Source organism: Bombina bombina, chromosome 6, assembly GCF_027579735.1.
Source record: "Bombina bombina isolate aBomBom1 chromosome 6, aBomBom1.pri, whole genome shotgun sequence".
Classification (NCBI taxonomy): Eukaryota; Metazoa; Chordata; class Amphibia; order Anura; family Bombinatoridae; genus Bombina; species Bombina bombina.
Genome location: NC_069504.1, coordinates 512378813 through 512397750, shown reverse-complemented (window position 1 = coordinate 512397750; position 18938 = coordinate 512378813). Strand labels below are relative to the sequence as shown.

The following is an 18938-nucleotide window of genomic DNA, read 5'->3' as shown; positions in this document are numbered from 1 at the left end:
TAGTTAAAATAAATACAAACTTGCCTGTAAAATAAAAATACAATTAGTTATATTGTAGCTATCTTAGGGTTTATTTTATAGGTAAGTATTTCGTTTTAAATAGGAATAATTTAGTTAATGATAGTAATTTTATTTAGATTTATTGAAATTATATTTAAGTTAGGGGGTGTTAGGGTTATGGTTAGACTTAGTTTTAGGGGTTAATAACTTTAATATAGTGGCGGAGACGTTGGGGGCGGCAGATTGGGGTTAATAAATGTAGGTAGGTTGCAGCGACATTGGGGGTGGCAGATTAGGGGTTCGATGTCCGGAGCAGCAGATTAGGGGTAAAAAATGTTATTATATGCGATCCGGGAGGGCCTCGGTTTAGGGGTTAATAGGTAGTTTATGGGTGTTAGTTTACTTTTTAGCACTTTAGTTATGAGTTTTATGTTACGGCGTTATACCATAAAACTCTTAAATACTGACTTTTAAATGCGTTAGGACTCTTGACAGGGTAAGGTGTACCGCTCACTTTTTGGCCTCCCAGGACAGACTCGTAATACCGGCGCTGTGGACGTCCCATAGAAAAAAGACTTTACAAAGTTTACGTAAGTCATTTTGCGGTAAGGCCAAAGAAGTGTGCGGTGACCCTAAACCTTCAAGACTCGTAATAGCAGCGGTAGTATAAAAGCAGTGTTAGGACATCTTAACGCTGCTTTTTTACCCTAATGCACAACTCGTAATCTAGGTGAAAATCTTTTAAAATATTTAACATAAATTCCAGAAAAGTGTATGGCTCCCCTGTGCCTGCTTTTTTGTACGGCAAATATGCATTATAGACTGCTATCTGCATGACATAAATGGCTATTTTTTGTACCAAGCTTTGGTCTTGCACTGAACCAGATATAATTATATGCACTGGTCAGCTAAATCTACTCCCCCATATTTTTGCTGTACTGCACTGGTTTTGTATCTTTGCGTCCTTTCCCTTCACAGTCACTGGCACTGTAGTTTCATCGTGCATTGTGGACAGCATGTACACTTCTTTTTTGTCAGTGTACCAAAGAACCAGTACTTCATCTTGGCGTAAAGCTGTTGTTCTGCCTTTACATTTCTTGCTATATGTCAGCTTCTGGGGTAAACCTGTATGATTTTTTGCATACTGTGCCACAGGCCAGGGTTTCAAAATAAAATACATAAATAAACAACTCTATACTGGTATAGTAGTTTTCTAGCCATAGATGGTACCCTTTGTTCAGCATGAGCAAAAGATCCCACACAATTTTGCCATTTGTGCCAATTGAATCTGGGTGGCCAGGTGGATCAAGGTGGCTATTCTTCATCAATGTGAAATGCCCAGGTATAACCTGTACTGCATTCACAAAATTTATATAATTTTATTCCATAGCGTGACCGCTTGTATCGTGTATATTGCTTGTAAAGCAATCTTACCTTAAAGTTAATATTTGCCCAAAACTTGTTAAAGTCAGATAGGTCAGTGGGGTGCCAGGTTTTTATTCTGATAAGAGATTGTGGATTGTTTGACAGATACTGACTGGCATATACATTTGTTTGAGCAACTATGTTCTCAGTGCTCAGGAGGTAGTGGAGGGGGAGCAGGACACCAAAGCAGTTAGGATTTTCATTGCCGTCCTAACAGCATTAAAGCCCAGCACTGTTAGGATGGCATGGAACATCATAAAGGCATCTAAAGGGTTAAGGTTCTGAATTAAAACCAATTTTCTTTTTAATATTGACACATCCTCTTTCCTTTGCTTTTTACCACAGCGTGTCCAGTTTTTTCATATGAAGGGTTTTTTCTAAAGAGCCAAATGGTGGCTCCTCAGCTTTAGATTGTGCAGAAATTTTATAAACTCAAGTCTGTTAGCTCATAAGTATCTTTATCACGTAGGAAACATAGGATAACAATTTTACACATTCCAAATGAAATATTTAATTTTCTTTAGTCTGTTAAAATTCACTTTTCTATATAAACAATATACCCAATTTTATAGCACTGTTTTTATTCTATTCAAATGTGAAAGTTATGTTCTAATATTTAAATCTCTTTTCCTTTAGAAAATATTCAAAGTATATAATCAATAATAAAACAAAAAGAATATATATTATATACATATATATATATATATGTTTTTCCCATAGCTTCAAAAATACCTGTAAACAGAGATCAGGCATATGCTAACTTTTTATCTTTGTAATGAGTGTCTTCACACCATATACTTCCTTGACCCTCACACAACCTTTGTACTCGCTGTCATATCATTTATTCTGCACCTAATTAGCCTTTTCATCTAATGCTACTTCTTTTTTCATGTCATTGTAAAGTCAAATGACAGCACATGACCTTTGCTGTGTAACTCTCATCACAGATAAGGGACATGTTAGACGTAGACAGGAAGAGGTATTTAAATATGGTGATTTCAGTAGTCTTAATTCTGGTACAATATGTATGGATGAAAAAAAAGGTTAATCCTTAAAATAACAAACTACCTGTGTCCATAGTATTCAACTGATTTTAAAGGGTCATGAAATCCAAAATGTTAATTTAATGATTCAGGTAGAGCATGCAACTTTTATACAATTTATAAGCTAATTGGCTTCATTCTCTTTATATCCTTTGTTGAAAGACATGCCTAGGTAGGATCAGAAGCAGCATTGTACTACTGGGAGCTAGATGCTAACTGTTGGCTGCATATATCTGCCTCAGTTCATTATAAATGAAAACATTTTGGGGTTTATGCCCCTTAAACATTAGCACATAAGGAAAAATTTGAGAACTTCCGGGCACGAGTGAGAACACATTTTTTGTCCTGCTTTAATCCCCAATAATTTAGTGTAAGGTCTATTCTATAATGCTAACCATATAATGGTGGTGAAATTCATCAGCCTTTAGCTGAGAACACAACTAAGGAAGAAAAGCTTAGCAATGCACATTATTTTAAATTACTCATCATTTTGCTACCTATTTAAATGATAATTGATCCTGCAGTTTGCAAATATGTTTTATATTTGTATTTTATAATTGTAGTCTATACTATTTTCTTTGGATTTTTTTACATGTTATACTATATTTTACATTTATGTAGCTTTATATATGTATACACACACATGAAAAAACTTCATATTTATATGATTTGCATATTATAGTAGTTAAAACATAGACTGACTACAATGAATAGCACAGCTATACACTATTTCCAACAGGGTAATTTGTACATTTTAAAAATTACTCATTTTAGAAAAACATGTTGCAAGGGTCTGTTATTTATGGTGAAATGCTTAGGGGATTTATTCCCTCGTGCAACACTTCTTATTTAAATTACATAATCTAACTTTTTCTTTAGTGCAAAACCTATTAATTAACCATCACTACTGCATGCAAAATGTACTCTCTTTATACAAAGTAATTATTGCTGTAAAAACTCATGACAAGCAGTCAAAAAAAAACAGGCATTTTATTGGTCTGAGCATTACAGGCCAGTAGCACGTCTCTGTCATATAGGGGGAGTTACAAGCAATAAGTCAGAAGGAGAAGCCTTTATTATACACAGACCACAGTTCCTTGTGACAGGCTAAGGATTGCAATACAATGACCACAGTTACTGTATCTGCTGCACTGAAATCTTCTAAGTCAACTAAACGGTACAAAAGTGTGAGGAGGAAAGCCAGCATCTACAGAGTCCCACCGCACAGGTAAGAAAATAATTTGGCACTATATGAATGCATTTATATTTTATATTATAGTTTAAGTGTTAATCATTAAAAGTTAGTTTATGCAAGATGCCCTTTTTGTCATATGTTGTGAAAATATAGTGCATGTAGCTTTCTCAAATACCAGTGTGAAGCTGGAGCACAAATTGTGATAAATAGAATATTTAAACATTTTTACTTTATTTGATATTATGCACTAGATGCATTAAATAGGCTGCATGTAACGCTATGAGTATTTTAAAAGTTTTTTAATAAGTGATCTACTCTAGTCTATTGGGATTTGTGCTAATCAATAATGTAGTTCTAAATCATATCAGCACTTTGGACAGCAACTACTGCGCTGAATAAAAGACAAAAAAGTATACATAGCAAACTTTTTCACAGTGATGGTGATTTTTTAGTTCCAGCTGATGATCAGTAACTCAATACAACAAAAGTGTAACCAATTTAGCCCTGCTTAAAATAAAATGCTATTTTAATAGCCTGTAAAAATAAAAGCAGTTTCAGAGATAAGATACAGAATTAAAAAAGCAAAGGTTTATTCTTCTGTTGTAAGACAAGCAGTAAGGTCCTAAATATATTATACTGCACAATGTGTCTTTGCTGGATATTACAAATAAACAATCACAGTACTTATATAATACTATTCTGCATTACACATTCAACAATAAGTTTTTTTTTCTCTTTCATGCCAGCAATTCTGATGAAGACGATGAAGCTGACGGCAAAGAAGAAAATAATGATCCAGAAACAATTTTTCAGAATATTCAGATCCAAAAGGAAACTGTGGCAAACATTCGTTGTAGACCTTGGCCCATGAGGGAGAAGTTAAGAGCACTCAAGTATGTTATTGTTGAACATAATTATCCTAATCTGAAGGATAAAGGATTGCATTAAAGGGACAGTCTAGGCCAAAATAAATGTTCATGATTCAGATAGAGCATGTAATTTTAAACAATTTTCCAATTTACTTTTATCACCAATTTTGCTTTGTTCTCTTGGTATTCTTAGTTGAAAGCTTAACCTAGGCGGTTCATATGCTAATTTCTTAGACCTTGAAGTCCACCTCTTTTCAGAATGCATTTTAACAGTTTTTCACCACTAGAGGGTGTTAGTTCATGTTTTTCGTATAGATAACACTGTACTCGTGCACGTGAAGTTATCTGGGAGAAGGCACTGATTGGCTAAACTGCAAGTCTGTCAAAAGAACTGAAATAAAGGGGCAGTTTGCAGAGGCTTAGATACAAGATAATCACAGAGGTTAAAAGTACATTAATATAACTGTGTTGGTTATGCAAAATTGGGGAATGGGTAATAAAGGGATTATCTATCTTTTAAAACAATAACAATTCTGGTGTAGACTGTCCCTTTAAGTGTTTGTAGCATTTTAAAAACAGATATTTTATGATGGATCATTAAGGTATGTTTAGTTCAGACAATGTATATTTACAGCTGGAGTAAGATTACATATCCTAAAAATGTAAAAGTGTTTATTTCCCCCCTCCCTTAAATTATTTAAGCCACATTTAATATTGAAAAGCAGATAATTTCCAGCATCATTATTATAACTATAATAATAGCATTACATATACAGAATATAGTGGATCTACTAGATAGCTACATTTAAGTGTGAATTAATATACAAAACAAAAATTCATGTATAGCTGAATACTGTGCTTCTGTGCAGACAAGCCAAAGAAATAGTCTTAAAATACGAAGGAAGATTAACCAGGACGAGAGGATACCAAGCAGCGGGAGCAGAGGTAGGACATACAGCTACCTTCTTATATACATAAACAATACAATTGACTCTATTGCTTTCTTCTTGCATTAAAATCCAATGCTAAGGATTATGAACCAATTTCAGAGACATCTTTTGCCATTTTGATCTATTGGAGATACAGGATTTGAAACATGAATAATAAAAAGTACAGCTAATGTCTACTTAGTACTATATATCTCCAACTGGATGACAGATATGTGGTCCTGCTGGATTGATTATTTACTAAAGACATATGGTAGGTGATGATGTACAGAATTGTTTATAGCCAAAACTGACGTGTAATAAAGGGAATGTGTTTGTTTTTTCTTAAACCACATCATGAGAACATAATTAGCGCTTCTCCTTTCATTCCAATAAGCTAATTTTATGGGTATTTTCAGTCCCACAATTTTATGGCATTGTTTACCTTTTTTCCATTATTGCCAATACTTAGGTAATATGTAAAAGCTTATCAAGGCACTGTTTATTGATTTATTTAACTGAGGGGTTGTCTTTAGTCCCACTCCCATGTGCAGATATATGTTCTTTGTATAAGTACTTGTCAGCAGTTTATGCTAGTTTAATTTATTATGTACCTTTTATCTATATAATTTTAAAGGTGCTGATTTTAATGCATTGTCCTTGTATTTATATTGTGTCAAAAAGTAAATAAAACACAATGTGCCCTGACAGATGACACCACCCATTAGCATAGTATTTTGATTCAAGGGATATGGGAGTAATGAAGTTGTTAATTCCTAACTTTCAATTCTCTGTGAGCACTGCACATATGCATGCTTTGTTTTGAAGTATTTTACATTAATCTTTTTCTGATCATTGCTTGCATCCACTGCTGTTGTTTTTCAAATGAATGTGCAAGGTTATACAGCTAATCAGATTAGCCATTATCTTCAGTGGGAGTATATTTAATTATACTATTTTTATTATTCTGATTGAATTAATAAATAACTGAAAATAACATACGACCATGTACCAAATGTATTTGTCTACCAGAAAAAAAAAAAAGACTGCAGTGAGTATTTGAAAGATACATTTAATATAACATGTTATTACCTATGCATAAGCTGATTATGACCTGGGTTCTTACATTTGTATTAGTGTTAGGAAAATATTTGTCCTTAAAATAAAATAATATTGCTTAAAGGGACACTCAAGTCAAAATAAACTTGTATGATTCAGATAGAGCATGCAGTTTTAAGACACTTTCCAATTGACTTCTATTATGAAATTTTCAGTCTTTTTATATAACTATGCACACTTTTTTGGGAATAAGATCCTACTGAACATGTGCACAAGCTCACGGGGTATACATATACTAGTCTGTGATTGGCTGATGGCTGTCACATGATACAGGGGGCCAGAAAATGGGAGGAAAAATACATTTGTCAGACAAAAATCTACTGCTTATTTGAAATGAAGAGTATGTGTTATATAATTTTTTTTTATTACGCACTTCCTACTTATGCAATCAAACTGAATTGAGTGGTCCTTCAAAAACATACCTTTCTATAACTTGCGGTATTCATATTTCATGCTACAGATTGGTTCAGCATAATTGCAAGTTATTTTATACAAATCTCAGGTTCTTTGTAAACCTTCTTTTAAGTTTCCAAATTGTACAGCTCTAACTCCCCCCACACAATTTCTTCTATGGCTGTATCTATATCTACCTTTGCTTTTGGTAGAATGCAGTCATTATCTGCTGGAGCATGCCTAGAAGCAAATAAGCTGCTGTGAAATACAATGCCTGTGTTTCTGTAGCTAAACACTGATGGGGGTGGATCAGACTACTCCAGACAGCATGGCTATATAACTCATTTTGATTATTTTTTGGGAAAAAAAACTTGAACTAGGAAAATGCCTCCTTTTTCTAGTGAGGTCAAGTATATATAATTAATATATGAGCTTAAATTAGTATTTTGTTTTTAAACATATTTCTTACTCTTTGAGGATGCCGAGTTACATAAATCTGTAGTGTAGTTTTTTTTTTGTGTGGAAAATTACAATTATTTCTTATTAGACATAAATAATTAACATGTTAGATCTATACTCCATTTCAATAAAATGTATTATTTATGCCTTTGATGCAATTATAAAATCATGGACAAAGTCATTTTTGTAAATATAATTTTAACTTTATAAAAGTAAATATCCACTAAGAATATTGTGCCCTTTGTCTGTCAAAGGGATATAAAAATATATTTTTTTCATTGTTGCATCTAAAATATGGTATTTTAAAACATATGTTTCCTGTATTGAGAAAAAATATATATACTTATCAGCGGGTTGTTCTAGTTTAAAAGGTGACCTTTTTTTTATATTTCCCGTGCTTTGTGCAGAGCATTGAGTGAGAAAGGGCATTTAAACAATATATAGAGGAATAAGTAGTAAAGGATAGGGTCCCTTATCCATTAAACAAGTACCCTTGATACTTAATGTTGTGGTCGTAGTCTATAACCACCATAGCAGTAGTTGCCCTTATTAGCCAGTGAACAATCTGTGCACAAACATGAAGTTCCCTTTATCTGCAACCCAAATTTAAGCAGCGTTAAATATTTTCACGAGATACATATTTAGTCTGTTTGATATTTCACATGCATAATAGAGTTTGAGATTTATGTCCCATTAACGACTATTTTTTAATAACAATGATAAATATGTTCTTACGTGCAAAAATCCAACTGCAGATATATATTCTATTTGTTTACAAGGACTTTATCAGAGGCATATATATATTACATCCTAATTAACTTAACTGGCAAATATTTGCTCCATAATGTTTTGTGAGTTACATACAAGATGGGATGTCCCACACATATATAGGGTTAACATATTCTTACTCTATTGAAATGGTTTTCCAGTTGCACACATAGGAAATGCAATGTAAAATGATGACTTGCATTCTGTTATTGATATCAGCAAGGGAAGCAAATACTTTTTATCAGTATTCACCCAGACCCTTCATTCTGACATCAAGGTGTAATTTATTTATTGTCAATACAGCCTGGTGACTGCTCCTTAGCTCCGATAAACAATTGCTTTAAAAAATAAAAGTGCACTCTGGCAGATTTAAGTGCCATTAACAGCCTCTGTTAATTCTAATTTTAATTAAGATGCTTCAGTCATGCAATAAAAAATGAAACAGCACACTAAAAATTAATTAACTTCTAAACGCTGATTTATGTTTGTTAGTCGTTTAAATCACAATCTTGAGTTTAATTTTATTTTGAGGAAAATACAACCATTTCTATCTAATCTATCATTTATATATCTAATTTCGTGTTCTGGTATTCTATATATTTTGCTCACTGTTTTCCAACACAAGCCTACCTAGTATGATAAAATCATATATACGCAACAAAAGATAATTAAATAAAATGTATTTTACTTGTGTTTTTTTTGCAGCTCTGGAGAAAATTTGCTCGCTTGTCGTATAACTTTGTTGTTCTTTTCATTCCTTGGGAAATGAGAATAAAAAAGATAGAGAGTAAGTAAGGTTGAAAATTCTATAAGGCTAAAGGAAATTATTTTTCTTTTATAAAACTTAGTTTACTGAGCTGTTTAGTGCACTTTACCTCTAGCTTATTCAACCTTGTATATATGTAATTAGTATTGCTAATGGTGAAAAATATTTTGCAATTATACAGTATATAGGTTAGTGAGCAAATACAAATTTTAAAGTGGTTGCAAAGTTTAATGAAAAAGCGCCTGGTATCTAAAGTAATCTAAAAAAACAGGGGCACTTTCATTCATTACATTTTTCGATAACGCTTATTTTCAAAAATACTTACCTTTGCGTTATGGTAAACTTAACCTCAATCCTCCGCCCGCAGCTCCTGCTTTCATTAGCATATTGATGATGACCCGGCTTCCTCCAATCATTGTGTGCCTCACGAGCTGGATGCCAAAGGGGGCAATCAACAATTGGAGCAAGCTGGATTCGTCATCGATCTATTAAAGAAAGCATGGGCTGCGGGCGGAGGATCAGGGTTATGTTTACCATAACGCATAGGTAAGTATTTTAAAAAATAAGTGTCATTGTAAAGTGCGATGAAAGAAATTGCCCCTGTTTTTAAGATTATTTTTAGCTACCGGGCACTTAAACATTAAACTTTATGGGGCCTATCTATCAAGCTCCGAAAGGAGCTTGACGGCCCTTGTTTCTGGCGAGCCTTCAGACTCGCCAGAAACAGCAGTTATGAAGCAGCGGTCACAAAGACCGCTGCTCCATAACCCTGTCTGCCTGCTCTGAGCAGGAGGACAGGAATCACAGTAATTCAACCCGATTGAGTATGATTGGGTTGATTGACACCACCTGCTGGCGGTCCATTGGCCGCGAGTCTGCAGGGGGCGGCGTTTCACCAGCAGCTCTTGTGAGCTGCTGGTGCAATGTTAAATGCGGAGAGCGTATTGCTCTCCGCATTCAGCGATGTCTTGCGGACCTGATCCGCACTGTCGGATCAGGTCCGCAAGACATTTCTTAAATATGCCTCTATATGTATAAACACACACACAAATACATGAGGAATATTTACTTATAGTTTCAAGATCTTTTGTATGTGAGTTGATATATATATATATATATATATATATATATATATATATATATCTGTATATATATATATATAGTCCAAACAGAGAATGAAGCATTCGCTGGTCTTCAGTCAACAAAAGAAATCAATTTATTGTGATGTGACATTTTGGGGTAAACAAGCCCCTTACTCTGACAAACAAACAGTGAAAAAGTGAGACTTATAAAGCCCTGAGAGGCCCACCTACAGCAGTCTGCTAATGGGAGAGCAACATGTGCAAAATAGAAAATATCTGTGGGAACGTGGCTAATTAGCCAGTAAACATTCATGTAGTAAAAAAATAGAATAAAATGACGTGTCAATATAACAGATTTGATAATGTGTGCAACATCTCACAAGGGTATCAGTCCTAAACATAAGGAAAGCCAAAAAAGACCCTAATCCGAAAACACTGATATAAAATTCACAGCCTAGAATACTACCACCTCATTGGTAGATACTATCACGCCCCTGTGTGACACCATCATGTAAACAAAGCAACTAAACAAACTGTTAGTCAACGGGCGATGTCAGTGTGATCAACATGCAGAAACAAAAGTATCAATGTTCTCAGAAAAGAAAAAAACTGAGAGCATTGATGGCGTCACACAGGGCCATGATAGTATCTACCAATGAGGTGATAGTATTGTCAGCTAGGATTTTTGTATCAGTGTTTTCATATTAGGCTCTTCTTGGCTTTTCCTTATGTTTAGGCCTGATACCCTTGTGACATATTGCACACATCACCAAATCTGTTATATTGACATGTAATTTTATTCTATTTTTTCGCTACACAAATATTTAGTGGTTAATTAGCCATGTTCCCACAGATGTTTTCTATTTTGCACATGTTGCTCTCCCATTGGCAGACTGCTGTAGGAGGGCCTATAAGGGCTTTATAAGTCTCACTTTTTCACTGTTTGCTTGTCAGAGGAAGGGGCTTGTTTACCCCGAAACTTCACATCACAATAAATTGACTTCTTTTGTTGACTGAAGACCAACGAGTGCTTCATTCTCTGTTTGGACTTGTTATACCTAGAGCACCCTGTCAGTTGCTGTTCTTTTGGTTAGAGTGCGCACACTTTGCTGCTTTGTTTTATATATATATATATACACACACAATTACTAACATGAATAAAGGCCAAAGTGAGGCCTTGCTTTTTCTTTATATTTTGGACTCTGGTGCCGTTTTACAAGCTACAAGAGCCTGGAAAATGTTTTAAATAGTTAAAGGCTAAATCAAGTATCGTCATGTTTTCTTAAGCAATGCTACTACTTTTTCCAATGAGGAAGACACAAATATATTTTTAGAAATACTTCATTATGAAGTAAAAAGTACTTTGATTATATAGAAAAACAAATATTTAATTATAGTTAAAGATTACTGTTGCTGCTCCGAGAAATGTGTTTGACTTACATAAGTGTTGAGACTTCACAGAGAAAATACAGAGCTTCTGAAACATACTGTAGCGAGCCCACCTTATTTAGGAGGATAATGACCATGCCTTCAAATGCTCAAAATATATCCTGAGATTGCACAATGTTGTTGATTTCCACCATTAATTTTGCTAGTTTTGTCTGTCTGACACTTCTAAGAAACATTACATGCAGTCCAATATTTTCTCAGGTCATTTTGGGTCTGGTGTTGCCTCATACTTTATATTCTTGAGATGGCTATTTGGAATTAACATTGTTCTGACAATACTGACTGGAGCTTTTGTTGTTCTACCAGAGGTAAGACCACCATTTTTGTAAATTTTTATAGAAACTACTATATATTAATTACATTGTCTTCTTTGCGTAATTTCTACCATAGCCAAGTGTTTTAAACCACAATGCCAATACACTGCTGCATGAAATGCTAAGTCTTAGAACAAGGCTTACCAACTCCAAAGCTTAGGAACCATTAACAGATCAGATATTTTGTATGTTCAGAAGTACATCATTGGTAACATAATCTGCTATTCAAAATGTGTTACTTTTCACTGTCCTCCAAATGTGTGCAACCATGAACTACTTCTGTATTGGCTGACTCTGGAGAATAGTATGTGAACACTCATTTGGAGAGCTGTGGAAACTCTGAAAAAAGTAACACATTTAGAGCTCCTGAAAAGAACAGTACTACGTTGTTTTTTAAAAAGTAAGTTAATTGTTTTGCAACTTTTTGGAGTTCACATTTATGTCAATATATAATTTATGTATTATGGAATACTAAATAATGTTAACACAATAGTTAATGTTTTTATGGATACACACTACAAACACAAAAGCAAAGGAGGGCTGTTACAGTAAGATATTTACATTTATTATATACTAAGGGATTCCCTGAGATGTGGAGAGTTTTTTTTTTTTATTATTATTACATTTGTTGTACTAATAAACAGAAAATTTGCAGAATAGTCGATTATCTTTGTAAAGTAAACCCAAATTTATTTGTAAATTTAGACCATTATACATTAATGTTTTCATTGCACAAATGGCAAATTAAATATTCTGCACCAAATGTTCATTTGTAGTAGAAAAGTTCAGCCATGATTTGTAGTTAATGGATATTACATGATTATTTCTCAGTAGCACTTTACTAATCTTTCCTAACAGAATCTGTTTGTGCATGAGAGGGAAATATGCTTTATCGTACAATTATTTTATTGTTTTGTGATTAATATACGCTAAGCAATATCAAGAGAAATTTAGCTATTTTCACTGACATAGCAATAATGAGTGCGATCATTTTCCTCCACTTTATTATTTTCTCATTAGATTTTAGCAGGTGCCCCCTTTGGAAGTACCACGAGCAAGACAATCCCTGAGAAAGACTTTCCATCAGCCCAAGATCTGGACACCATCTGGTCACTGGGGGCAAGTTTTTAAACTTATATTTGCCTCAAATATAAAGGATCTTAACATCATCTGGTAACTGGCAGCTAGTTGTTAAATATAACTCATATGTACAATACATATATATATATATATATACTGTATATATATATATATATATATATATATATATATTTTTTTTATATGTGTGTGGAAACATATCACTATTGTTTACTAGCCAGGGATTAAAAATTACTAACACATATGAAAAAATGTACTAGTTCACTCAATGTTAGAATAGATTATCTCCAGCACCTGTGTAACCAGTGGGTGACAACACCATCCAGGATCTGTTAAGATTACTGGAGTGTTGCCATCTGATTTGCTCTATTAGTCCACTCAATGTAAAAGATAAGAAAAAGTCAAATTTTTTACTCGCCTGCTCAAATTTGGTACTCATCTGGAACTAGTGGATTTATGGAAATTGTCAAGTATGTATAAGTTGTAGTATTGTGTGACTTTTTTATGTGGTTGTATTCATATTCTTTTACCGTGTTTCACACATTCCACTTGAGTAATATTAACTAATCAGTATGGGAACCAAAGGGCAGAGGAATTTTGTGATTGAAGAGCCCACTTTTTGGCTCAAGATGAAGTTTCATGACTTCAAGCAAGACTGAAATGCCCAAAACCATGACTATGTAAGAACCTTATTCAGGCTGAGTTCCATTCTTTGAGGTTCCTGAAGGGTCTTGCTGTGTCTTTTTTTTAAAAATGTTTATTAGTTGAACATCTCTTGGATAATATAAGGTTAGGGCTAACATGAATAAAGCGGGTGTTTGCACTAGATGATTATGTTTGAGTGTGGACATTTGTTTACATTGCAGGGGGGCAGCAGTGGGTGTGGCACGTGGACAGAGCTAATTAGTTCAGGTTTCTATGAGTAATAGTCTGCAGCAGGGGTTAACTGTAGGGTGACTTCTGGCAGTGGCATTTAGGAAAAGTGGAGATAAGTGCTGGGTTTCATTTATTGTTGGGTACTCAGCTTGGGGGTGTTTATTACCGTGTGGAGTTCCAGTGGTGTGAGTTAATAATAGCATAGGTTTTATTGCAATGCATGTTCTGGTGCTGTAAGTTATTACAGTAAAAGAGTCAAGTTGCACTGATGATTTTATTGCTGTGATTCAGTACTTTGGGATGCGTGTGTTTTAAATGAACATGAATCAAAACATTTTTTCATGATTCAGATAGAGAATACAATTTTAAGTTTCCAATTTGCTTCTATTATCAAATTTGCCTTGTTCTGTTATTCTTTGTTGAAGTGATATCTAGATAGGTAGCGTGCTCATGTCTGGATCACTACATGACAGGAAATGGTGCTGTCCTCTAGTGCTCTTGATAATATAAAACATTGTTGCAAAACTGCTGCTATATAGTGCACACTCCTTCAACTTACTTTCTTGCTTTTTAACAAAAGATAACAATAAAAAAAAAAAAAAAAAATGCTAATAGAAGTAAATTGGAAAGTTGTTTTAAATTGTATGCTCTGAATCATAAAAAATGGGGTTATGCCCCTTTAATGTCTACAATGTTTAATGCTCTTACTATGGGATTAATTATTCATTAGAAAAACAAAACAAAAAGAAAGATGCAGCTGTCAATAGTTAATTAATAGGACTCAAATAATGTAGTGGAGGGTTTGGAATACTGCCTTAATCCTGTTGGCTGACAAACATCTATCTGATCAGGATAAAGTAACAGCAACAAAGGAATTTAGGCTTACGTTTTGTATTTTATAGGCAAAGCAGTATTTAGTTGTAGTGTCATGGCATGATATGGAGGTGCAGGATTGGTACATTAAGGATGTTTACCAGTTCAGTTTTTGTGCATTGTTAGTGCAGATTAAAGGGCCATTTTTTTTTTAAATACAGTGGCAAACAATATATACAATATCAACTCTTGCACATACTCAGAAGGAGATGATGTTTCTGAAAGTGTTCTTGTGAGAAGCGTGCACATTTTAATAATGAAAGTAAATTTAATTTTTTTAAGAACGATCTACTCAAGAATTGTTATTGCTTAAAACGATAGATAATCCCTTTATTACCTAGCTTTGCATAACCAACAATGTTATATTGATATACTTTTTACCTTTGTGATTACCTTGATTCTAAGCCTCTACAGCAGGGGTCTCAAAGTACCGGCCCGCAGGCCATTTCTGGGCCACAAACCAGTTGCAATGCGGCCCGCCACTGACACCCCATAACTGAGAGCTGTGGGCTGATTAATGTAACACCGGGGGCGGGAGGAGCTGCAGCTCCAGACCCATGCCCCTAGATAAACCCCTGAGTGCTCAGCATGCAAAAAAATGCAGTTATGAGGGGAGACAGACAGAACTTCACTGGGGGAGTGTGGTGTCACTCAGTGAGACTGTGGGGTAAACTGAGCCTGAGCAGGCAGCAGCAGAGACGGTCAGAAGCAGCAGCAGAGGTGGACAAGCAAGGGGGCTTAAGTGAGGTATGTGCCAAGTACAGCTGCCTTATAGTGAGTGTATGTAAAATTTCTATTTAAGAGTGGGGCTGTATAGCTTGCTTTATTGTTTAAAATACTGTGCCATGCCATAATGTGTGTGGGTGTGTGGGGGGGGGGGGTCTGTGTGGGTGTGTGTGGGGGTCTTTATGTCTGAGGGACTTGTGTGTGTGGGTCTGTGTGTGTGTGTGTGGGGGGGGGGGGGGTCTGTGTGTCTGAGGGACTTGTGTGTGGGGGGGGGTCTGTGTGTGGGGGTTTGTGTAAGTCTGTGTGTGTTTGGATCTATGTGTGGGTTGGTCTGTGTTTGTGTTGTTATGCGTGTGTGTAGTTCTGTGAGTGTGTGGGTTTGTGTGTATGGGTCTATGTGTGTGTGGGTCTGTGGAAGTTGGTCTGTGTGTGTGTGTGTGCATGTGTGTGTGTGGGGTCTGTGTGTGTGTGTGAGGGGATTTTTGTGTTTGTGTGTCTGTGTGTGTGTGTGGGTCTGTATGTGTGTGTGGGTTGTATGTGTGTGTGGGTCTGTGTGTGTGTGTGTGTCTGTGTGTGTATGTGGGTCTGTGTGTGTGAGTGGGTCTGTGTGTGTGGGTGGGTCAGTATGTGTGGGTGGGTCTGTGGGTGTGTATGGGGATCTGTGTGTGTATGTGTGTGTAGGGGTTTGGGATGTGTGTGGGGCTGTCTGGGTGGTGTGTGTGTGTGGGGGGGGGGGCTGGTTGTGTGTGTAATGATTACATATATGTGTATAGTTCAATTGTATTTTAAATTTTGGAAGCGACCCCCATGGGAGAAGAAAACATGACCAGTGGCCCAAGGCGAGTTGAGTTTGAGACCCTTGCTCTACAGACTGCCCCCTTATTTCAATTCCTTTGACAGACTTACATTTTAGCCAATCAGTGCGGACTCCATGGAAGTGAGCACAATGTTATCTATATGGCACAAATGTTAAAATGCACTCATATAAGAGGCATCCTTCAAGGGCTAAGAAATTAGTATTTGAGCCTCAGTAGGTTTAGCTTTCAACAAAGAATACCAAGAGAAAATTTGATTATATAAGTAAATTGGAAAGTTGTTTAAAATTGTATGCCCTATCTGAATCATGAAAGTCTAATTTTGACTAGACTGTGATGCTCTATCTGAATCGTTAAAGTTTATTTTGGCTTTAGTGTTCCATGAGCTACAATGTATTAAAGGCATTTTACTAGAATTAAGTTTTACCATCAAATTATTACCAAGTGACATGGTGTATTGCCACGTATGATTGATTGTTATTTATTGCAAGACTATACCATATAGTGCCTTATGGAAGCATTTTTATACTAATAATAATTTAATATGTTGATGGGGCATTTTGGAATATTGTGCATGCCAGCTGAGCAGTTTTAGTGAGTGTTTCAGTGTATTCATGCTGCTAATATTAGCAACTAGCTCTAACAATGTTAACAAAACACTGATATATTTGAATAAGTAACAAAAGCCAAAGTCCATGTTTAATTGATTGATTTTGAACCCTTACACTTAACCCTAGGTCTTCACTCACGCAAACCCGAAGCTCACAAATTTAGTTTGCGCTTGAGCGAAAATGTTTGCTTTCAAATTCTAAAATGTGTGCAAGTTAGCGACCCACGCAAATTATTACTTATAAAATGTTATTATTTATAAAATATTTTACCAGGAAGGATACATGGAGATTTCTCTCATTTTCAAGTATGTCCTGGGTCCACAAAACATTGCATTGATACAATAGGGTACAATAAAATACAATAATAATAATAATAATAATAATAATAATAATAATAATAATACACAATATATGCAAAATTTAACATAGAACAGGCAGGAAATATATAATCAACCATGACAGGTGCCTTCTGTTTTGAGATATGTTGAGAGGGATCTCTTAACGGATTTAAGGCTTGGGGAAGGTTTGAAAATGTGCGGGAGGTTGTTCCATAATTGTGGTGCTCTGTAGGAAAAGGAGGATTGAGCTGCTTTCTTTTTGTATTGAGGCAAGCTAAATAATGTGCTGGTACTGGATCGGAGGTTATAGGAGGTGGGAATAGCCAGGGAGTGCAATCTGCTCAGGTAGGGTGGGAGCTTCCCAGAAAAGCTCTTAAACACAAGGCTGGAAAGGTGGAGGGTGCGTCTGGATTCAAGCGACAGCCAGTTTAGTTCTTTTAGCATGTCACAGTGGTGGGTCCTGTAGTTACATTGTAGCACAAAGCAGCAGAACAAGTTATACAATGTATTAAGTTTATTAAGGTGAGTTTGCAGTGCAGGTGCATATACTACATCCCCATAATCAATGATTTGCATCAGCATTTTTTCCTACAATCTTTTCCTTTACTATAGGGCTGAGGCAGGATATGTTTCTGTACAGGGCACCTAGTTTTGTATAAAGTTTAAATGCAAGTTTTTCTATGTGGAGGCCAAAAGATAGAATGGGGTCTAACAACATACCCAAGTATTTGAAAGAGTGTACTGCGGTCAGTGTGCAATTTGATTTTGTTTTGATGCATAGATGGGAATTTTGTAGTTTGTGTAATTTAGGCCCCGTTCCAAAGATCATTGTGACAGTTTTGTCAGTGTTTAGGAAGAGTTTATTTTTTGAGATCCACTTTTCTACCTCTGTGAACTGGTCTTGGAGCATTGCTTCAAGCTGCGGTAGATCGTATTTGCTTGCATAGATTACAGTGTCATCTGCGTACATATGTACAGTTGAGGATTTGCAGACATTAGGCAGATCATTTATAAATAATGTGAATAGTAGGGGGCTGTTAATGGAACCTTGGGGAACACCACATATGACTGGGAGAGGGAAGGAGTCGCTGTCAGAAATGGAGACATATTGTGATCGATCCGATACAAATGATTGAAACCAGGTTAGCGGATGATCACCAATACCTGAGTTTTTTAGTTTGAGCAGTAGAATGTTTTGGTCTACTGTGTCAAAGGCCTTTTGCAAAATCAAGGAAAATAGCTCCAGTTAGGTCTCCTTGTTCCATGCCAGTTTGGATGTCATTGCAAACTTTTAGGAGGGCAGTTGTAGTGGAGTGATTCGGGCAAAAAACTGATTGAACAGGGGTCAGATAGTTAGATTGTTGGTAATACTCACATAATTGTGTATGGACACATTTTTCTAAGATTTTTGACAATACTGAGAGCAATGGTATTGGGCGATAGTTAGAAACCAAGGTTATCTCACCACTTTTATGGATAGGCACTACTCTTGCATTAACCCTTAATTAATTTCGGGTTGTGCCAGTTTTAGCAATTGCCTGCGCATTGAGCTTCAACAACTTTGCTGGGATTTGATAAGGTCCAGACTGGTTTTTCATTTTTAGATTATTAAGGTGTTTTTTTATTGGCATTGATGGGTACAGGTCTAAAATTGAACTTCTCTATATTGGGTCTTTGCAGATTTAGTGGGGCCTGATACCCATTTGTAGTTTCAGGATGTGTTTCATTTATTAGTTTGTCAATCAAGGTGGTGGAGCATCTGACAAAATAATTCTAAGAGAAGTTGGAGGGTT

At 35.5% G+C, this 18938-nt stretch overlaps 1 protein-coding gene across 1 annotated transcript in view; it reads left to right on the top strand.

Annotated features, from left to right (window-relative positions):
- Positions 1-3592: 3592 nt before the first annotated feature.
- TMC3 (transmembrane channel like 3) overlaps positions 3593-18938 on the top strand; it is a 141042-nt gene continuing 125696 nt past the window's right edge. The window contains exons 1-6 of the mRNA XM_053719325.1: positions 3593-3696; positions 4410-4556; positions 5402-5477; positions 8903-8984; positions 11696-11802; positions 12829-12927. Of these exons, the coding sequence (XP_053575300.1) occupies positions 3593-3696; positions 4410-4556; positions 5402-5477; positions 8903-8984; positions 11696-11802; positions 12829-12927 (615 nt within the window). The remainder of the gene's footprint in view (positions 3697-4409; positions 4557-5401; positions 5478-8902; positions 8985-11695; positions 11803-12828; positions 12928-18938) is intronic.